The sequence below is a fragment of the Rhinolophus hipposideros genome, assembly GCF_964194185.1.
Source record: "Rhinolophus hipposideros genome assembly, chromosome: 3".
NCBI lineage: Eukaryota > Metazoa > Chordata > Mammalia > Chiroptera > Rhinolophidae > Rhinolophus > Rhinolophus hipposideros.
The window spans coordinates 99204712-99226857 of NC_138049.1; the positions used below are offsets into that span (position 1 = coordinate 99204712).

Below are 22146 nucleotides of genomic sequence, written 5' to 3' on the forward strand. Positions count from 1 at the left end.
CCTGGCGGGAAGGGAGCTGGCAGCACTGTTATCCCTACTCCCAGACCCTCCTGTAGGACCCCAGATTTGGGGTATGGTGATGGTTCCCCTTCCTCGGGGAAGTTGGCACTGCAGAGACTGCACAGGAGAGGGGACCCTGAAGTCTCCAGGGCTGTTTTACTGGGTGGAGAGAAGAGGGGTGTCATTGCCTCTCTCTCATCCCACACATTGCCTTCTGTCAGGAGGGTAGATCTTGGGTGTCCACAGACTGTTCTGGGCTTGGTCATGGGTGACCTTGCCATACACAGGGGAGGCTTTGTCAGATACACATAGGTGAGTACAGATACAGGGGGTTGTCATAAATGCTATGACCATGTTTGCGCCACTGAACTCTCCTTTCCCCACCCTCTCTCTCCCGTTCTCTGCTCTCCTCTCTCTGCCCCCGACCCCAGGCATGTTCAATATTTCCCAGATGAAGAACCGGCCCATGATCCTCATCGGTGGGTGACCCAGCAGTACGTAACCACTCACCCTTGTCATTGGGGGTTGCCAGGGGGGTGGGGCCCCTGCCATGAGGCACCCGTAGGTCTTGCCTTTCGTCCTGATAGTCTCATCCTTATGTTTCTCCTATTCCTCCTTCATCCTTTTGTAGCCCTTCATGCTGTTACTGCCTCTGTGCTCCCCTGTGCACGGCTCCCCTCCACTAAACTTGCTGCAGCAATGGTCCTTCTGGCTCACCAGAAATCAGGGCGGGGGTCCTCCAGATGTCACGATCACTGAGTTAGTTGTCCCCTGAATACAGAGCTCCTGGTTAGAACGGAGACCTTGTCCTCAGCTCTAGAATCTCCCAGCGTGGATACAGTTATGGGTGTCCCTTTCCCTCTGTACTGTGGGCCAGTGCATGGGTGAATGTGGGCCAGTAGCACCCATTGGCTGATGTGTTGTTAGCTTCTGCGCTGGGCAGAGCTTGAGGTGGCAAGCTAAGAATGTTGTTCATCTTGTCAGAGACGACCCAGCCAGCATCTCAGCTTCTGAGGTCCTTGACTCCCAGGAACTTATGTGCTTAGGACATCTCTCAGTGCATAGGGTGCTGCAAACAAAAAACACGTGGTCTCTGGCCCAGAAGGAACTGGCTGGGCCATGATAAGCTTCGGAGGGGCTATTGCCCCTTTGGCACCATGCCCAGACTAGACCCGGGGAGGCCTTGCCCCCTCAGCCGCAGCTCTGGGTCTGGGCCCCTGAACTGTGCCACTAGGCAAGAGGAAGCAGTGAAAAAAACTAGGGGAAGAGGCTTTTCTGCAAAGGCTGGAGCCGTGAGCCCATGGCCTGGAGAGCACCCAGGGACGAGCCTTGCAAACCATCCACCCAGAGGAGGAGAGACAGCTCACCAGGGCACCTGCTTTGGGAAGAAAACTTCTTCACGCTCCTCCCTCACTTCCAGCTCTGTAGCCCTCTTGCTAGGCACTGAGCCATGCTGACATTTTATGACAAGCAGTGGGGAATGCCTGGAGGGCCCCCCTAGAAGGAAGGCTGTGCCTCTGACATTGACAAGGGAGGGGGTCCAGAGCATAATGAAGCTGGAAGTTTGCTTCATACGGTATCTGATTACTCTCCAGGATACAAGTGATTAAACCAGTCTGGGTTCTAAAAGCCAAGAGTTGCCCAGAGCAGAGCCTCTCAGGCTTTCATATGCACCCGAATCATTGGGGATCTTGTTATTTCACATGTGGATTTGGGAGGTCGGGTGGGATTCTGCGTCTCTAACTGTTCTCAGATGGCGCTGCCTCTGCTGGTACAGGGACCACCCTTGAGTAACAGGAGCCTGCAAGGTTCCCAAGGCCCTCAGGACCGTTTGAGCCAGCCTGTCGCTTTATGTGCATGTCTGATGTGCTTCAGGAGGCTGGAAATGCATTGTTTAAATAGATTAAATATGTCTATTAGTAGTTAATTTGTAAAGGACATGATTCCTATTAACTCTTCATAAGAATGAAGATGAGAGTAGCTGTAATTGGTGATTCAGGCTGAGACCCTTGCTGTAGTTTTAAGAAAATGAAAAGGCGCGGAGAAGTATTCTGATCCAGGCTTCAGTCTTCAGACCTCACGTGTTTTCTAAGGGAACTTTGACAACATAGTTTTTGTGAGGAGGGGTGCCCAGGAGTCCCCTCACAAGACAGTCAGAAACTGGCAGGGCCATTGTGTGACCCCTGATGAGAAGGGCTGCTTACTTGTATTCTGGGGACTATCTGTGTATGTTCTGTTTCATCTCTTCTCACCGTGGTTTTCGTTCTTCATTCCTCTTTCCTCAGTGTGGAAGAGAGAACTCGAGGTGGGGTAGGGAAAGGGTTAGGAGAAGAGGTGGGAAAAAGAATTCTCTTTTGGACTCAGTCTTTTTTTCTTTTTCTTTCTTGCCTTTCAGAATTATTTGTGATGCTCCAAGATTCCCCACCAGCCATTCCAAGCATTTCCTCCAAGGACTCCCTCGGTGTTCAGGGTCTGAGGCACAGAGTGAGTTTCTCCAACCAGATGGCGACTTTGTGGGTCCCCCAGACCCCGCCCCTCGCCCAGCGGTGGCCGGGGTCCGGCTCCCCTCAGAGACACTACTGTTCCCACCCAGACTCAGATTCCAACCCAAAGTGCCTTAGCCCTGTGTCCCGGGCTCCTGCCTCCCGCTCAGGACCCCTGCCAACCTCGGACCAATTAACCCACGTGGACACAGAAGGACGGGCAGCTATGGTAGATGTGGGTGGTAAGCCCAACACAGAGCGAGTGGCCGTGGCCTCCGCTGTGGTCCTCCTGGGGCCTGTGGCCTTCAAACTCGTCCAAGAGAACCAGCTAAAGAAGGGAGATGCCCTGGTGGTGGCCCAGCTGGCTGGAATCCAAGCAGCGAAGGTGACAAGCCAGCTGATTCCTCTGTGCCACCATGTGGCCCTGAGCCATGTCCAGCTGCAGCTGGAGCTGGACAGCACACGCCATGCCGTGGTGATCCAGGCGTCTTGCCGGGCTCAGGGCCCCACTGGGGTGGAGATGGAGGCCCTGACCTCAGCTGCTGTGGCTGCCCTCACCATGTATGACATGTGCAAGGCGGTCAGCAGGGACATCGTGTTGGAGGAGATCAAGCTCATCAGCAAGACGGGGGGTCAGAGGGGGGATTTCCATCGGACTTAGGGTTCCTGCCCGCTCTCAGCACGGCCCAGCCAGGTCAGGAGAGGGGATGCGATGCCGAGGGAAAGGTGGCACGTTCCTTGAACCCCATCTCTGTTTACCAGTGCGAACCCGAGGTCAGCCCACTCCCTTACTACTCAATGACCTTTGATGACCTGCGAGGTTTCCTTTATTCAGAGAGGAAAAGAGCAGGCCCTTCGGCCTTCCTGGACACTAAGGTCATGGGAGGGGGCTGCAATAAGCAATGCTAGGTAACCGAAAAATTACATGGCGTTATCTGTGGACTGTTTCAGACAACCAGTTTCAGACAATCCAGCCCCTAACTTCCACTTCTCATTTTGGGTTTTCTCTTCTGCTGCTTCCCTGGGGAGAGAATAAGGGCTCACAAAGCAGAGAACCCACTTTGAGGGAGGAAAGCACAGCTTGCACTAAGAATGTACGACGACTTCTCTTCAGCGGATTTGCCTGCCCAAGTTTGTGGCTCCATAGCCCTGCCCTGCCCCTGCCTCTCCACCATCCCTCCTCAGAAAGAGCTTGTTTCCCTTCAAACTTGCAGGCTCTCTGTTTAACCATTGCACCGTCCTGCCTGCTCCCTTTCCTCAGTCTCCCTCCTCTAACAGGACACGCACGTGGGCTGCAGGACGCACACGAGGACTCCTGACCACTCACGGCCACACCTGGCCCTGTGCACTGCTGTTCCCCGCCTACCCATACCCCTTTATTCTGGAACATATCAGGGAAAGAAGAGAGCTGAAGATTGCCTTCACCCTCACAGCGCACAAAATAAAGCTGCAGTGCCAACTTTGGAAACGCAAGACCGAGGCCTGTATCTGTGCACAGGGCACTGAGCTGCTGGATTTCATGCCCACCCCTCACCCTCACCCCAAAGCCCAAGTCCCAGGGAAGAGGAGCAGGGGATGCTGGACATGCTGAAGGGACATGTCTTCCCTATGTTTCCACCTTCCCTGGGGAGAATGTAGGGGTGGAGTGGGAGGCACAGAAATGCACCATGTACAGTAAGACTGTCGGGTGGGAGTATCCAAAGCTCATCACTCGCTATTAGAGATCGGGGTGCAATTACAGGTTCCAGGGTCCCACATCCCCAGCCCTGGACTTGTTTACTGGGTTTTCTATGTGGACAGGGTTTCGGTCAATCCTCAGTGACACTCTGGCTGACTCCCCTCTGCCCTACACCCAGGTGTGCTGATGAATGTTTAACAGCCAGTTCTTGGGAAAAGAAAAAGCCAGATTCCAAGGCCAATTTCAAGCTATGGTACCATGCGAACTGGCTTGCAGAGTTCCTGAAAATGTCAGCACTGAGTTCTCAGAGCTGGGATGAGCTGGCTCCAACCACCCCCCCCCCCAGCTGTGCCTGCTCTCCAGCACACCTGAAGCCCCCTCCCAGGAAGAAGGCACAGGTTTCAAGGCAGGCTGGAAGGGGATGGTATGGATTTAATATTTTTTAGTATTACAATATATTATAAAAAAGGTGCAGGTGAAAAGGACGCTGCCGATTTCAGACATTAGCCTCATGTGTTGTCTGAGACAACTGGTGAGAGAACCGTGGCATGAAGGCGTCCCTGGTAGAGGTGCGGGAGACAGTCATGGCTTCCCCGTTGATGGAAACAGGACGGGGGTAGGGAGAGCCTGGACCAAACCCTTCCCCAACCGCCTGGAGAATTTCCTCCTCCCACTGCCCTAAACACACCTTACTTCCATCACAGGGGAGGAGGAGTGGGTGCTGCTGCTGAGAAGGGGACAGCTTGTATTAGGTTACGTGAATTTTACATTGGACACATAGTTAGACAGCTGGAGAAATTTACCCGAAGATGGCAGGAAGGGTGGAAAGACCAAAGAACAAATAGGCGTAAACAGGTAGCATATCCAGGACCAACTCAGCCATCTTCATGGGGTGCTAGCCCCTTCTCGCTGAGTCAGCCATTATGGTGCATGGTCCAAGGCACTTTGTGGAGCTCTGCCTACAATGATGTCTGGTGCCAGAGTCACTGGCCAGATCTTGAAAATAATAAATAGAGAAGGAAAAATTGGGGGGGGGGGGGTGAGAAGCCTGAGCCCTGGAACAATATATGTGTCTTCTGTAAACAGTTAAACCAAATTATGCTTTTCTGCGGATCCAATGTGTCTTGAACAGCTTCCATGTTCCTTGTCTTTCCTGGTGCGTGTCCAGTCTTCCACGGTGGGTGGGAATATCAGGACTTGGACGTGCCTATTGGATAGAAGTGGAGCCCTCGCCTGTTCCTGCCCCTGTGGGTTAGGCTGACCTCAGCCCAGCCAGTTCGGGAGATGACGTTCAGAGACCCCACGCACAACCTTCCATAACCCCAACACCAGCTGGTGGTACGGGCTCTTGGGTGTACAGATGGGTATGACAGAGCTCTCTGCAGCTGTTCTTCCTGGAAGTCTTCATCTTGCCCTCACCTGGGCTCCCAGATGGCTCCTTCACACCTGTCCTGGCCAGGCTTGGATTGCGTAGATCCCTCCCCCTCAAACCAACACACATGCCGGGCTCACCAACCTTACGTTTCTTCACCACACCCCCTTGTAGCTACTATGGCCCCACCCCCAGGAATCTGTAGGGAAAAGATAAGGTAGGGAAAAGATAGAGAGGCAGCTAAAGAGTGGGCCCAGCCCATCAGTCTGTCCACTGGCAATAACCCTGAGCTGGAGGAGTAGGTTGGAAGGTTGAGAAACATAAAAGGAAGGGCAGGAGGATGGAAGGGCAAGAAGCTGTTTGATGGTGGCGGGGTGAGAGGTGTCAGGTAGGCAGACACAGAGGATGAAAGGTCAACTCTAGGGGAAGAAAAGACTGAAAATAAGAGCTTTGATGGAGTTGACCTCACCTCCTTTCTTGTGGAAGACTAAAAATTTTTTTAGACACAGCCATTGACCCACATGCTCAAGATGGGCAGAATGTGAAATGGAAATGGACAGCGTGGAAGGTGGGAGTGGACAGGAAGACCTACAGGGGCCCCTTGGAAGTTCAGGGTGAAGAACCACGTCAGGTGCCAGCCTTTCCCCTTTGGCTCCTTCAGGCAGTGCACACCCCAGGGAAATGGGACTTCTTCCTCCATTCTTCATCTTCCATCTCCCTAGCTTCCCCTGCCTGCTCTGGGCTCAATGTGAATGTCTCAGAGAAGGAGACACCCTCAGAAATGGCATGTCAATGCAGAGAGCAGCCCTGGCCCTTGGGACCCTCTCAGGAACCGACGCTCCAGGGCCAGCCTCAGACAGATAGACACATGTGGTTTGAGGTGGTCTCTTGCACACTGGACAGAGTGGGAGGTCACTGTGGCTTCTGCCCTGAGGCAGATGTTAGAGTTTGGCATCTGAGTGGTAGACCAGAAAGCTCTGGGGTGGGACTAGGCATTCAAGTGCTGCCCTCGGGTGAGGGGCTGTCAAGTCACGGTCTTACCTCAGGACAACGCTCCGGTTGTCCAGGGGAGGTGGGGCGGGGCGGCATTTTGTTCTAGGGTCCCTATGCCCAAGGCACGAGGTGTGACACATGGGGTCTTTGTTGAACCCCTTCCCCTACCAGATTCATCAAGTACCTGATAGTAGGCCACAGTCATGGGAACCCGAAGGTGGGTTTTCTGGGATTCTGGATTAGTAGACAGGATGGAGGTAACAGTAGGGAAGGAAGGGAAAGACACTTAAGACATGCAAGAGAGGGGTTAAAGGACTTGTGATGTAGGAAACAGGCACTGCTACTCAGTCCTGATGACTTGGTCCCTGCATCAGCCAGCCAGCATATTTTTCCTGGAACACATCTAGCTAGAATATGTAATGCCTCTTCCTTTTCCATTCAAGAAAGTATGCCCCCAGCTCAATGTTCCACGAAGCCACCTCGTGAGGGATGAGAGCCTGGGCTCTCTCACCCTGGCCCTCAGAGGCCCACCCCACAGTTACTCCCCACTGCACACGAAATCTAGGCCAAATTCATGGACCTGTTCCGTCTCGATCTGAAACAGTTCTGTGCCAACATGTGGGTGCCATGTTGGCAGTGGGCAGCAGGGCCCCTTCAGCCAGGCCTGCCAGGGATGTCCAAATCAGCCTCAGAGAGTCCCTGGGGGCCGGGGAGCGGAAAGAATGGGAGGAGGAGATGAGAGGAGCCCCTTCAGGCAAGTATGGGGCGACGCCTGGTCCTGCCACACACAGCCCCCACCCTAGGACCCAGCCCAGGGCTCTAAACCGAGCACCAAATTGTTTAAGTATCACCGCCTGCTTCACTCAGCCCCTCTCAGTCCATCCCTGGCTCCTGGCCTCCTGCTGTGGCCAGTGCCCAGGTCAATAATTTAGCCTGTTTATTGCCCGCTCCCGGGTGACTTCCAGGGCCTGGCTCCCTGACCGCTTGCGGCTGCGCTTGAGCTTGCATAAGTCCTTGTCAAAAACCTCCCCCGAGCGCAGAGCTGACACCAGGTCGTCGAACTCGCCTCCCTCCTCCAGCGTGCTGCCCGTGTGGACCTTCCGCTGCCGCTGCCACCGCTCTCGCTCCCTCTGCTCCTTCAGCTGGAGGGGTGAGGAAGGAGAGTGAAGGGCTGGCATCCCCAGAGATGGGAGGAGGCCAGAGCAGCCACCCATTGTCTAATGTACACATGGATGTCCTCCCAGCCAGGGGCTAACCCCTCGGCTCTGTGCATTGCTGCTGAGGCTCACCAACTGGCCCCACTCCTTCCCAGGATGCCCCATGCCCGCCCAGTCCCCATGCTGTCTCCCCTCATGCTGGGAAGACCATTCTCTCCTTGGGGATTGACTTCAGCCCCAGCAGTGTTTCTGAGGCCCGGGTGTCCTGGCACACAGCCCAACCATTGTCGCCCCTCGGAGCAGCCTCTCTTCCCTCGGGTTCTGCCCAGCCCTCTCACCATGGCTTCCATTCGGGCCCTCCGCTCCTCCTCCTCCTTCTTCCTTCTCATGGCCTCCAGATCCTGCCGGGCCTCCGAGAAGGCCTGCAGGAAGGTGTCAAAGATGCCAAAGAATTCGTCTGGCTGCATCTTGCTGTCCTGCTCCCCAAAGTGCATCAGGGCCTTGGAGAACTGTTGGGGGGGTGAAGGTGTGGTGGAGAGTCACCTCTGAGCCTCATGGGCCCAGGCCACGTGCTTAGGTGGGTTCCAGCCAGAGCAGAGCCCCATCCCAGGCTTGAGATCTTTGGAATGGGGTCAGGACTAGAGAAGGGGAGACCCCCATTATTATCGGGGTAAGGACAAGGCTAAAGGGAAGGGTTGAGGCTGACACCCTGGGGAAGTGGGGAAGCCAAGCTGGCTGATGAGGCTGCCCAGAACCACCTGTGGCTCTGTTACGGTGTAGGTGTGGGGTCAGGAGCTAGGGACCTTGGGAAGGAACTGCCTGGTCAGAGCTCAGAATGACCTCAGAGGTCATAGTGATTGGACTAGTTATTTAACCTATCTGTGTCTCGGTTTCCTCATCTGTAAAATGGGGATAATAATAGAATCTATTTCATAGTGTTGTCATGGGGGTTAATCAAGTAGATATAAAGTGCTAGGTACAATTATACGGGCCAGGCACTGTTCTTCTATTGAGTCCTATCATCTCTAATTCAACCCAAAGTCCTCTATGAAAGACCTGACTACTCATTAGGCTCCATGGACCAGTAGCATGGGCATCTCCTGGGAGCATGTTAGAAATGCTGAATCTCAGGCCCCATGCCAGACCTCCTGAATGAGGAATCACATTTTAACAAGACCCCCAGAGATGGGGGTCCATGTACATGTTAGTGTGAGAAGCAGGAAGACAGCAGCTGAGACCAAAGCTCTCTCACAGCTGGGCAACCTTGGGCAAGTTACTTAACCTCTCTGGATCTCAGGGCACATATCTATTGAGAGGGCTAATAACCTTTCAACAAACCCAAAGGTAGGTAATGAGACACATGTAAAACAATTAAGGCTGTGCCTGACACCTGATGAATGGACTATGATCTTTGCAACAGATGCTATTGCTTTTCTTGTAGGAGTGACAAAATGGTTATTCCTCCAAGCATTGTGATTCTGGGTTTGTCCCTTCTGGGCCATCTGGTAGGAATGGGTGAAGGAGCAGTGTCTACGTAAGGCTGAGCTGGAGAGAAGTGGGGGTGGAGGGGTTAGGCCGAGGGTAAGACTGGCAACGTGTGGCACTCTTACCTTGTCCCTCGCCTCATTCAGCTGATCCTCCAGCTCTGAGAAGCTAAAGCTGGACACCGTAATGAAGTCACTCATGACTGGGACAAACTTGTCATTTGGTTCCCGCACCTGGCGTTTCTGATATTCCAGCTCCTGATGAGGGAGAGTGAAGTGCTGGTTAGACTGGCACTAGGATAAAACTCAGGAATTCTTGGGTCACCACTTCGCGCACCCTGTTTGCCAATCACAGGATATTGAGCCTTCCTTTGGAAGAGGGAACACCTTGAGTGTCAGAATTTTAAGGGTGCCGAAGATCGTGAGAGTTATCAACCAATCCACCCGGCCTCTATCCTTCCCTCACCCACGACTGCCATCTTTCTTTCTCTAGGTCCTTGCTCCCCAGAGTGTGGCCTGGCCTGCGACCAGCAGCAGCAGCCTCGCCTGGGAAATCTGAAGAAATACAGGTTCTCAGGCCCCACCCCAGACCTATGGAATCAGAATCAGCATTTTAACAAGAGCTTCAGATGTTTCGTATGCGCATTCACCATTCCTAGCTGGTGCGGATGCTGCTGGTCCGGGAGCCATGCTTTGGGAAGCACTTCAAAGGGCTATAAATTGGTAATCACCATCTGCCCCCTCCCGACCATCGTGGCCTTGACAGGTTCTTTCTCATACTGAACTTTGTTCTCTAAGTTCATCCTCGCCTTACCCACCTACCCTCCACACATGCAGTGAAAACAGAAAGGGTCTCTCAGGTCTCTAGTTCCTAAGTGTGGGAGACAAAGAATTGACGACATCCCCATAGTGGACCAGCCTAACCTCGGGCCAGAGATGGTATCATCAGAGAAGCCACCAGAACAGGAATGGTGGCAACCAGAGACCTGCGTCTCCAGCAAAGAGTGCAGCCCCTGGCTCCTCTACTGGCTCAGGGAGGACGGCAAAGAGACATAGGGCAGGAACTTCGGAGAACAGCGGTCCCCAGTACACCACACTATGGGCTACCTGCCCCTAGCCGGCTTCCAAAGAATGTGGGTCCTCTTTCCCATCTACTTGAATCAAACTGAAGCATGTGGCTGATAGACATGTTGGACAGTGACCTGGCTAGTCTCAATGTCCCCTCATCAAGAGCCTAAATTTAAGCCCCAGATAATCCAATCATCCTTTCCTAAGGGCTGACTGTGCTAGAGGCTGTCCCCACTGTGCCAGTTTTTCTATACCCCAGCCAGGAGCTTTGGGCCAGAAATGCATCAGACAGGGTCTGCTGCCTGGGGGGCCACCAGAGCTTTTGCCTCTGACAGCATCCCTTCAAAGCCAGGCAGGTGGCAATGACATACTCACCACCTCGACTGCTCTGAGGCCCCTCCTGAGGTTGCCCACTTCCTTCTCCAGCTCTGCCAGGCTGTGGGAGGACACAGAGGGAGGGAGAGTCGCTGAGGGGGCTTCAGGGAGAGGGCAATGCAAAGCCCAATGGCCTGGGGGTCAGCAGACCTGTGCTCCAGCCCTACCTCGGCCACTAACGTGGCAAATCACTTCCCCTCCGTGCTCTGTCTGTGCTTCTATAAAATAACAGGGGTGACACATTTTCTGTAGCTCTTTCCAGATTAGAAATGCCAAGTTGCATATTAGAAGGTTTCTAACACATGGCCTCTGGTTTGGATTTATTTTTTTTTTACCACCGGGTAATATGCATAAGCTTTAACATGGTACGTGTATGCAGGAACCATTCGAGGCATATTACCCATTTACCGGTGCATTTCTGCTTCTATTGGAGATGCTTCCATCACCCTGGATGTGTTCAGGTTTGACTTCTTGCCTGCAGCAGATACTGTTGATGCCCCACCCATATCTCCTTGGACCTGACTTCCAACTGTGTGAGCACTTTTTTCTGGGAGCCAGAGCTACCTCTGCCTGGACCCATGGCCAGGGAGTTATGCGGCCCCTCAGCCCCCACTAGGCCCCCTCAGCCACTGACTGACAGGAGATGGTGTATGATGCCCCGCCTCTCTCACCCCTTGGGTGGGATAAGTGCCGAGGGTCCTACAGTGTCTGCCACCCTTTCCTGGAGGGGTTGGGCTCCAGCTGCCCCCAGTGGTAGCTGGCTGAATTACACTTCTGTTATTAGCATTGCTCCCATCCTGGCTCACTTCCCCACTCCCTGCTGTTTCCTGGGGGCATCTCTGAAATAAGGATTGCAGAGCAAACCATCTGACTTTGTTTGGCTCTCCCAAAAGCAGACCCTGAGTCACTGCCCATCCCTAGTCAGCCCAGAGGAGCCCCCAAGGAGGATGTTTAGACAAGAGTGTGTGAACACAGTGAGAAGGAAGCCTAGGAGGGACCCCTCACTTGACTTTGGCGGCTTCTGGGAGATGCTGCAACTCCAACGGCATCGTCAGGATGTCAGGGAAATGCTTCTCCAGAATCATGATCAGGTAATGGAGCAGAGAGATGTTTCTGCGGATGAAAGCCGGGTCACGGGTAAGGAAATGAGGGTCAGGAAGAATCTAGGGTGAGGTGTTAGGGGAAAGAGGGAGGAGTGGGGTCAGCAAGGGAGACAGGGAAAGGGGGAGGAGGGGAGAGGCCAGGGTGGGGTGTGATGGAGGCAAAGGGGGCAGCTGGGTCCCACCTGTCAATGCTGGACTTGGTGTCTGCGATCTTGTTGAGGCTGGCCACCCGGAACCCGTAGGCGCCCCCACGCTGCCCCTTGTTCATGAAGTTACCGATAGCCAGGACGACCTCTAGCATCTGCTTTAGACGCTTGCTGCGAACCAGCTCCCTGGAGGCCAGCAGGATGGCTGGGAGACGAGGGACAGGTCAGATTCCCTGCACAGATGAGGCCAGGGCAGCTGGGCCCCTTGCACCTCAGGATGGTGCCACCACAAAGTCCAGAAAAGGGGCTGCAAGTGTCTTCAACTCTCAGAGGGGCAGAGACTGTGTGCCCACACCTCCAGAGACAGTCTACTCCACACCTGCCCGTCTCAGGGAAGCAGACACACTCGCCAAAAGCCAATTCACCAAAGAATCCATTCTCAGAATGTGCCAACTCTTCCTAAGAATATATTTGAGAATATCTTTTCTTGTATATATTTAAAATTATTAATATATTCTTTCTGTGAATATACACAAAAATATAATACTTTTACATTTTTTAAACGTAGTGACTAAAGTTCAAATTTCAGCATTTTACATATTCTGGGACTCTCTCTGCCTCTTTTGAAATGCTGAGTTTTACTGACTATTTTGGAAAGAAAAAAAATCCCTGTCAAATTAAATTGTAATATATCAACAACTGTAATATCCCCATATTATTTTTGTTCTATAATAAGATAACAGTGTGCTTTATAGTTGACGGTGTCTTTGATTAAATAGGTTACTTGACGTCTTGTTAAATATCATTCAGAAAACTTTTCCAACCTTCAGGCATTTTAACCACTTCCCTCCAATGTCTGAAATGATACATTTGCCAGAAATACACACTCAGCTAACAGTAACCAAAGCTTCAGTATTTAATTCCAATGTGGATGCTTTGGCTCTTCCTCAGCTATTATGTATTTATGGCTGATGTGCAGAATTGGGACACAAATCCTACACTGAAATTTTGGCTCCTAGCTCTGGAATATGCTTTTTGATTATTGAAAGGGGTGATAAGAAGACCAAGCTATTCTGTGATCCTTGGTGTATGCCAAACTGCACATTCCCTAAGGTGCTACTATGAAGATACAATGAGAACATCTGACTAAAAGTTTCCAGAAATCTTCAAGAGTAGTTAAAAATAAGTCATTGTAAAAAAGCAGCTGTAAAAGTGAATAGTAAGGCTTGTCAATAGTTTCTGAAGTTGAACATGTACATTGTCTGTGTCCTAACTGTGGCGTTACACTTGATGGGTATTGGAATGATAGACTGGTTAAATATATTATGATATATTCATACAATAGAATAAAATGCAACACCGAGAATGAATAAGCCACTGCTACACATAACAACAGGATAACTTACAACCACAATGCTGAGCAACAAAAACCTGCACAAAATTATTCACGTCGTACTCTATCCCATTTACATAAAGCTCAAGACAGACCAAACCTTTAGAAAGGAGGTAGAGAGTAATGGTTGGAGGGGGTCATGTTTGAGAGGGAGACATGAAGAAGGGCTCTGGGGGGCTGGAAACATTCAATTGCTTGACCTGGTTGTGGATTCCATAGGTGAGTTCATTTCATGGTAATTTGTCAAGTAGGACTCTTAGGATTTGTGTACTTTCCTACATGCATATTTTAGTAAAAAGTTTACTTTAAAATAAAACTACTTATAAAAGTTTCCAGCAATTTATTATTGGTTGGGATAGTTTTTCTAACGTTGATATGCTGTTTGAAAAATTTGCAAAGGAATCCTCCTGCAAATGCTAAAATGTTGGCAAAACAGATGACAAGAGTTCAAAGGAAATCAGTGTAAATGGGAAAACTCCCATATGCAATGCAGACATTGTAGATATATTCAGAAGAATAATATATTCATGAATATATTCATAAGAATATGTTTATATTTGAAACCATATTCATCTTGACTATATTCAGTGAATGTATTCATAATGAGAATCAGCAAATTCAGTATATTCAGGAATGAACATAGTCATAAGAATACATTCAAGAAGAATATGTTCATGAATATATTCATAGAAGAACTGGTCAATTTCTCAAATTTGGTGAATAGGCTTTTGGCAAACTGACCCAGAGGTACTGCTGGGGGATGGAAGATGGGAGTGGGATGGCTGGGTGTTAGTAGCTCATCAACCAGCTGGGATAGGCCAAAGCTTAGCTCTTCCAAAAATATTCCCTAGGAGAACTGGAAAAAATAGGAGCCCCAACTCTTACACAATTCTCTCGTCTCTACCCCCAGTCAAGCCCACTGTCCTGATTCTGTAAGATACAACGTCAGCAGCCTCTTCCCAACTCTTGGAGGGAAGAGACCTCCAGAGCATTCTAGAACAGCAGTTATGCTACAGCAAAGCGATGATTCCCTTCCCCAGCAGGTCCTGCCATCTAAAACACATCTCGTTCTGCTTCGCTGAATAATAAAGGGATACTCTTTCCTGTGTATCCAGCGACTATCATGGAGAGTTTAGGAGTGAGCTCCTGGGAACGGGCAATTGTCTTGAGATTAAACAACCTGGTGGCTAAGCTCCGCTGGTTCCACAGCTCCACCGAGCTCAAGTAGTTGAGCACGCATGTCTTAGGCTGACCCCTCTTTTGTGCCTGATGCCCCAGAGGCAGCCTGCAGCAGGACAGAAAGCTGCATGAAGGGAAGCACCGCCCCATCGCCAGGGCAGGAGGTGCCGCCAGACCACAGACCTACAGAGCCACTGCCTATCTCGTTCTCTGTCTCTCGGGTCACAGATCCTTCTCCCTCTGTGATCACAGCCGGCCTGTAGTTCCCCTGTTGTGTATGTGTGTGTGTGTGTCAGGATCCAGATTACAGAAACTGTCTGCCTCTAGCTCTGCCATGCCCCACCTGTGCCCAGAAACCTCCCTGAAACAATTCACTGAACTCCAGGGAGGGCCATTCTCTCCACCAGGCATCTCAGGGAGCGCTGGCCAGCCCCAGTGTCCAGCAGAGGGGGCCCATGCTCTGCCTGTCCCCAGCTGCTCCCCCTGAGCAGCCTGGACACAGGCTCCCTCGTCCCACTCTGCTGACCCTGTCCTCACCACAGATGGACCTCACAGCCTCTCCTGCTTCTCCCCTCCTGGGTCTGAAGGCTCCCCACCCAGCATGCTGACCATCGGCCTTTCCCCCCAACTCCCTGCCCCTCCGTCCTCTGCCATCCCTGGGAAGTACTACAGGATGACAGTGAAGGGATGGGTTTTGAAGCATGACATCTACATTCCAGTCCTGGCTCTACCACCCACCAGTAGGAACACGGCCTCAGGCAACATCTCCCCATTTTAGAGATGAAAGAAGAGGTGCACCCATAAGGCTGTTGTGAGGACCACATGAGACCATCCACGCAGAATGTTTCACACAGAGCTCGGCACGTGGTTCTCATGTAATTACAAAGTGCTCCTCTAGAAAAGGCCTGTGTAGGAGGGAGTTCCCTGACCCAGAAAATCAGACGCCTCTGGGGCTCACTTTGCCCATTTCCTGCTTTCTGAATGGCTCCCACTTAAAACAATGCATCCAGAGGTCTTCTGTGAGCTTAGTCTCTTGAGCAGGGTAAAGATGGATGAGCTCAGGCCGTGCCAGGCGCTGCCCTGGGGGCTTGCTCTTACCCTCACCTGCTCAGCGTTTCTGTCCCGTGCTGGGGCAGATGTCACCAGATCCCCAACCTTAGAGAACTGCACGCAGAGGCATGGGGAACGTGTCACATCTTTGGCACATGTGCTGATATAAACAAGTGCATATTTGTCCTTGTCTTTGACTGTTGTTTTCTTCGTTTGTTTTTTGGGCAGGGGGACGGGGGCAGATCGAGAATAAGGAAGGGGTTTTCCTCTGGCGCTGTTTGTGGACTCACACCCCACAGTCTCCCCACATGCCTCTACCCTCCAGGCCTCCCCCACACCCTCAGCCATACCTTCCACTTTGGGCTTGGCCTCAGCCAGCCGCTCCTGGAACTTCTTCTTGAAGAAGAGGGCCTGTAATCGCTGCTGGTAGTGGTCAATCCTGTGGACAGGGCGAGCTACGGCATAAGGCAGGCCCCCCCCAGCCCCAGGAACCCCGCCCTCCCCAAACCCCTTTCTCCCAGGCCTGCTGCCCTGACCTGCTCATTTCATAGAGGAAGCGGTCAGCACGGGCCATCCGCTCGATCTCATGCCTGTGCTCCTCAAGAAGGTCGATGTCGCTCTTCTCCGGGATGAACTTGAGGAGCTGCAAAGAGCAGGTGAAGGTCAGACAGCTTGGGTGGGAAGCTGAAACAGAAGGGGGTACAGCACACAGAAGCCCATACACTGCCCAGGCTCCAGGTCGGGAGGCGTCCCCTTAAAACACAGACACACCCTCATATGGATGATTTACGTTTCATCTGCCCGACGGGGACACAGGGCACCCAGCGCTAAACTTCTTTCTTTTTTCTTTTCACGTTTTTAAAATTAAGAAATAACTTACGTACTGTAAAGTACATTATTCTTGAGTATACAGCTCTGTGGTGTTTCTTTTAAACCTTTATTGAGCTATAATTTACATAAAATAAAATGCATCCATTTTACATGTTCAGTTCAATGAGTTTTGACAAAACTATCCACCCACTGAACCTCCACCCAGCTAAGATACAGAAGATTTCCATCCCGTCGGAACGTTCCTTCGCACGACTTCAATAAGCCAACCCACCCCTTCCCCCCATGTAGCCTCACAACTGAATTGTACCATCTTAGACTCAGTTTCCCTATTCTTGAACTTCATACAAATGGACTCACACTGTATGTTGTCTTTGCTGTCTGGCTTCTTTCCCTCAATATAGTGTCTGAGATCCATGCATGTTGTAAGTATTGAGAGTTTGTTTTTGTTCATTGCTGAGTAATATTCTACTGTAGGAATATACCACAGTCTATTTGCTTTCCTATCAATAGACAGTTGGGCTGTTCACTGAGTATAGACCCAGGAGAGGGACTTCTGGGCAATAGGGGGTATGTGTGGCCTTAGAATGCACTGCCAAAGCATCTTCCAAAATGTACCGAATGAGAATTGCAATTACTTCACACCCTTGCCAACCCTTGGGATTGTCAGTCTTCTTCCTTTTCCCTAGTCTGGTGGGTGCGTGGTGCTACTTCACACACCCCTATTCACCATATTTCTCTGATTACTAGTAGTATTGAACATCTCTTACTGTATGTCTCTAATGACTTGGAAATGAGCTCTTTCATGAAGTCTGTGTTTAAGTTTTTTGCTCATTTTTAAGTGCAGTTGTTTCGTCATGTTTCTCACTGATTTGTAGAGCTCTTTATTCTGAATATGAGATCTTTGCAAATCTCTCTCAAGATTGGGCTTGTCTTTTCACTCTAGTGATAGTGTCTTTTGATGAATACAGTTCATAATTTTAACAAAATCCAGTTGATGGTGGTTTTGTTAGGTATTTTCTAGGTTTCTCTTGAAAGACACAACAAATTGAGGTGGAAGTGAGGTGAGGAAGTTATGACTATGGGTCACTCTGACTTTGCCTCGAGACCCAGGGGAATCATACCTCATATGTCGTTTTGATGCCTCAATCCCCTGGAAAAGATGCAGCCTTTTCTGGCCGCTACTCAGAGATGTTGGCCCAGGGGAATTTCTATAAACCCCTCCCTCACTCCCCCGCCTCCAGCCTAATTTCTCCTTGACCTAAGAGTCTCGGTCTCTCTGGGGGCTGTCAGAGGGTACAGTTGCCCCCTAGTTTCAGCTTTCCTCCCCTGGAGGGGCCTCACCTGCTCCAGCATGTCCTTAGCGAGGTCTTCCTGCTCATCCATCTTCAAGACGGCCTGCCGGATCTCCTCGTTAGAAAGCTTCAACCTAAGGCAAAACCCCAGCCCCTGAGGAGCCTGGCCTGGGCCCTCTGATCAGATGCCAGACCTTCTCCTTCAGAAGATGGATTCTTAGGCTTCTCTTTCTCCCTGACATGAACTTGGGAGTACATCTGATAGCCCTCCCTCCTCAGCTCTTCCGTAAAGCCTCCTCGGACTAAACTAATGTGGTTCATTCCTTAAACTCGATAATGAGATATTTTAGCCTCTAAATAGAGACTTGAGTCTGTGGTCTCTCGCTTGAGTCTCTGACAGAGCTGATAGGGTCAGTTTGAGAGGCAGGGAGAAGGGTGTCTGATCCTTCTCCTTCTACTCATGCCTAAAATATCCACAGCATCTCCATGGGAGGATGGGGGTATCGGCAGACCTCTAAGGGGGCAGCTTCCTGCTTGCTTCATTCTCAGAAGACAGAGCAGCCCTCAGTCTCTGACAGCGCCTCAGCTCCCACACAGCTGCTCCAATCTGTCTTGCTGTCTGGGAGGGGGAGACGCCACCCCACCCCTTGCACACATACACTCCCTATCCCCTCCAGCTGCGCACCCATGGGAGCCCCGGGGGTGCAGAACTCTCCCGCGCCATCAAGGGGGAGAAACTGAGGGCTGGGGCCTTGTGGGAGGGAAGGGGGATGGATGTCCCAGAGGCGGTTGGGGTAGCACTAAGAATAGTCTGGGAGGCAGTGCCCTCTGACCCCAGCTCAGGCAGGAGGCCCCGCACAGAAGCTGTGCTGTTAGTGCAGATACTGCCTTGTTTGTTCTGCAGCCACGGGAAATGCTTGGGGGCTGAGATCATGCTGGTCTGTGGCCTAAGCCTAGTGGGGCCCTCCATGGGCTTAGAGCAACTCCACTGCCCAATGCTGACCAGGCTGGTCAGGGGCCACGTGACTGGGGCAGTTTCCTGTCTGCAGAGCCCCACACTGTTGCTCAACGTGGGCTCCCCGGGAGAGGGTTCTAGATCAGTACCCCCATGTTCCCTGGGGACAGCAGAGAAGGGGAGGCCACAGACTGCTATTGCCCCAGTCCTCTGCTACCTTTCTCCCCCAGGCATTTAGGTCAACCATCATCTTCTGCTCTAGCCCTACCTCTGGCCTCTGCTTTGTGGGGGGCCCATTCCCTCCCATCAGGAACCTATCATGGGGCAGGAGCCAAAGAGGCAGGCCAAGCACATACTTGGAGAGAAGGATGATGCAGTTCTGAGCCCTTCGGCCATCAATAACTGACAGCTCTTTGACCTTGCGGGAGGCCAGGTAGATGTCCTCGGTAGAACCCAACTCTTTCTGTAACCAACAAGCCAACGAGAAAGGTTGATGTGTGTGCTTTCCCCAGTCCTCTCCTTGTCCTCCCTCCCTCCAGGAGCCACCTCCCTACCAACCAGGGAGTATACCTGGTGTGAAAGGAAGAAAGAAAGGTAAAGAAAAAGATAGGAGAGGGAGAGGAGGGTAGTGAATAACTGACTCTCTAATAGGAGTCATCTGGGACTTTACCATGAATTAGAATAGGTTGGGGCAAAGCAATGAGGAACCCCCTTTTTAAGATTGCCCTCTCTGGGCAAACTAAAGGAGCTATTCCTATGGAGGAGAGTGACTGGTCCCTGTGGCTTCAGGCAATGTTTTATGATCTACCGAGTCCCTAGAGAATCAACTCCCACGCTTAGTGCTCCACCCAAGAGCCTCCCCAAGCTTATGATAAGAAGCTGGTTCTAAGTCCCCAGAGGGCCATAGCTTCTGGACTCTTAGGGACTTCAGGCACAGCCCAATGTGCCCTGGGTAGAAGGCATCCACATGTTCAGAGATGGAGAAACTGAGGCAGAATTCCACATAGAATTCTCTCCTCTGGGGTTCCAGCAGGCATATTCCCAAGAAATCAAAGATTCCATCCGTCTTCTCTTGGGCCGCTTCTTACTTAGATAGGAGGCCACTGTCTTACATAGACAGGAGGCTACTTCTTACTCTGGGAGGTCCCTCCAAGCATATGTACCATGTGGTACAACTGCAGGGGCCACCACTCATGTCACTATCTTTGTGAACTGTGCCCCGGGAATTGTGCAGCACCCAGCCTGAGCAGTCTTACAGGATAGCCTGGCTTTGGGCCCTTGTCTTGGGTAAGACAAGAGACCTAGAAGCTTTCTCCTTACTTTAGTATCCATTCATCTCCATTGCTGCCAGGGGTCTGTTTACACTAAACCCCCTCCTACATTTCTGCTTTCTCTTTGGGGACCCTCCCCTGTGCCATCCTGTATGGGTGGGTAATAAGGTAGAACTGACAGGCCCTATTTGGGGGCCCAGTAATAAGGCAGCAGCCCAGAGTAGTAGTTAAAAGTTGGAATATCCAGAGCCCCAAGTGACTCACCTGCTGAGAAGGATTAGTTATCAGCTCCTAGGCAGGTAGCAGCCACAGCCAACAGAGAATTAAACATGCATAACGTTAGTCAAGAGGTATAGGGACCCAGAAATAGGAGGAAAGAAATGGGGACCCCTCAGTTCTATCTGTCTGCCCCATCCCAATGAGACCCCCAGGGCTGGAGACGGAGACCTCTAAGTAGCACTGAGCAGGAGCTACTTCTAGCAGACATGCACTCAGAGAGAAGCCATACGAAGCAGAGGACAGGCAGAGTCTCCCGCTAGCCTAGGGCCCAGTGGGACCACCACTCCAGGCCCCCACGCTTCCCCATCCCAGGCCTTGGCTGCCATTCTTCCCTCTCCTCTGCTGCAACTCTGCCCTGAGGACAGAGGGCATTCCTCTAATGGGAGCTGAGGAGGCAGAGCTGTCAATTGGTTCTCCCTTCCGGATTCTCATGGAGCTGAAGTTACTAACTCAGAACATGCACAGGGCACAGAGGGAAGACCCACAGCTCATAGGACTTCCCCCCGCCCCGTGACCATCCGGGTCCCAGGACAGGGAGAGGAAGCGGCCAGGACAACACAGCCTCTGAGATCTCTCCGGCTCCGTTGCTGTGAAGTCAGCGTCACTGTCTGAGCAATCGCTGAATGACAGTAATCTGCATGAGCCCAGCCCTGAAACAGGGGGCTGGACGGTGTGGGCTCAGAGAGGTGAGTGGGGACAGAACCGGGTTTTCCATCGTAACTCTTCTCCACTCACCAAATGGGGACGCCAAACCCAGCTTGTCCTCAATCCCACAGCCCCTCCTTCCTCACTGGCTCCCACCCTGGCCCCACCTCAGGATCCCAAAGTTGGGTGGGCCGGGCCGCAGCCCTGGTCCAGAGGAAGATGCTCAAACTCGGGGGAGGTGTGTGACTTTGGCCACGCCTGTCACAGCCCTTGCACACACTCCCTCCATCCTCGACGCCCATTCAGAAGCACTAAGGCACAGGATTCCTTTCAGCTGCTGTCTGGCCATGCCTGCCTGACATGGGCAAGAGCTAAACATGGTTCCTGACAGTAGGGGTAGAAATCAGATGTCTTGAGCATCCATATTTAAATTAAATAAACAACCATCTGTTTTTTTCTAGAACCCCAAAACAGAACCAGAACTTCATCCTCACCCTACCCCTTGGGCTGGTCCCCTAGGAGCCATCACACGTGCCCTCAGTCCTATCTGCCCTCAAGAAGGGTCAGCCACAGGTCTGGACTTGGCAGAAGGCTGTTGGGAGCCTGTTCACAACATGCAGCCACTGCCCAGGGCCCAGGAGGGCACATATTCCACTCAGTAGAACCCGGAAAAGTCCTCGGGGCTGGAACCCTGGGATCAGCAGAGAAAATATAGAAGAAAATAGCATAATCCCGAGAGGAAACAGCCCCTCAGAGGCAAGCCAGAGAGAAAGCAAACACTTGAAGGCCTTTGGCTGGTGATGCCCAAATTGAACTAGGGCCAAAGGCCCCCAGATGTGTTAGCTGCAATGCAGATTTCCGGGCAATGAGATTCCCAACTCATCTCCTGACTCACATCCATGTAAGGATGAGGTCTGAGAAACAGCATTCTTGGCAATCCCCACAAGTACTCGGCATAGTCTGAGGCCCCTGCCTCAGGAACCACCTGTGTTCTGCCACTAACCCCACTCCCCCGACTGCTGCTGGAAGACCATGCTTACTGGTCAGCCATCTGTACACAGAGTCTGTAGAGCAGAGCCCAGGGCCCCCATCAGCCTCCCCAGGCCTGGCCCAGCCTCCACGCCTTGACATGACCTGGGGCAGCTCCACCTTCCTTGAAACATTAACATCCTCTGCTACCCAACTAACTCTTGGGGGTGTTGGGAGATGAGAGCATGGTGGAGAAAGAGGTTTGAACAGTTATAATGCCTTCTAGGTATAGCCTGTAAATCCTGAGACCAAAGGAGAAGCAGGGTCAACAGTGTCCAGGCCCTTGGACTCTACCTCAAGTGCTCTAGGATGAAAGAGAGAAATGGACAAAATACTATGTCATCAGTTGATGTTCAAATACAA

At 51.7% G+C, this 22146-nt stretch overlaps 2 protein-coding genes across 6 annotated transcripts in view; one reads left to right on the forward strand and one right to left on the reverse strand.

The window, feature by feature from the left end:
• MOCS1 (molybdenum cofactor synthesis 1) overlaps nt 1-4581 on the forward strand; it is a 38121-nt gene extending 33540 nt beyond the window's left edge. The window contains exons 10-12 of one of the 3 annotated variants that reach the window (XR_013992286.1): nt 432-494; nt 2396-2484; nt 3762-3954. Coding sequence is in view for 2 of the 3 variants with exons in the window: in XM_081034097.1 (XP_080890223.1) it covers nt 432-479; nt 2396-3144 (797 nt within the window). In the remaining variant the exon portion in view is untranslated. Of the gene's footprint in view, nt 1-431; nt 495-2395 lie in introns of all 3 variants that reach the window. The other 2 variants (XM_081034098.1, XM_081034097.1) reach the window with 2 other exon arrangements.
• Nucleotides 4582-5267: 686 nt separating this feature from the next.
• DAAM2 (dishevelled associated activator of morphogenesis 2) overlaps nt 5268-22146 on the reverse strand; it is a 105800-nt gene continuing 88921 nt past the window's right edge. For 2 of the 3 annotated variants that reach the window (XM_081034070.1, XM_081034071.1), the window contains exons 16-26: nt 20095-20121; nt 18916-19022; nt 17654-17738; nt 16018-16124; nt 15832-15920; nt 11896-12064; nt 11616-11723; nt 10611-10671; nt 9294-9425; nt 8022-8192; nt 5268-7668 (exon numbers count right to left, since the gene is read on the reverse strand). In XM_081034070.1, coding sequence (XP_080890196.1) covers nt 7447-7668; nt 8022-8192; nt 9294-9425; nt 10611-10671; nt 11616-11723; nt 11896-12064; nt 15832-15920; nt 16018-16124; nt 17654-17738; nt 18916-19022; nt 20095-20121 — 1278 coding nt within the window. In that variant the 3' untranslated portion in view covers nt 5268-7446. The remainder of the gene's footprint in view (nt 7669-8021; nt 8193-9293; nt 9426-10610; nt 10672-11615; nt 11724-11895; nt 12065-15831; nt 15921-16017; nt 16125-17653; nt 17739-18915; nt 19023-20094; nt 20122-22146) is intronic. The other variant, XM_081034072.1, reaches the window with a different exon arrangement.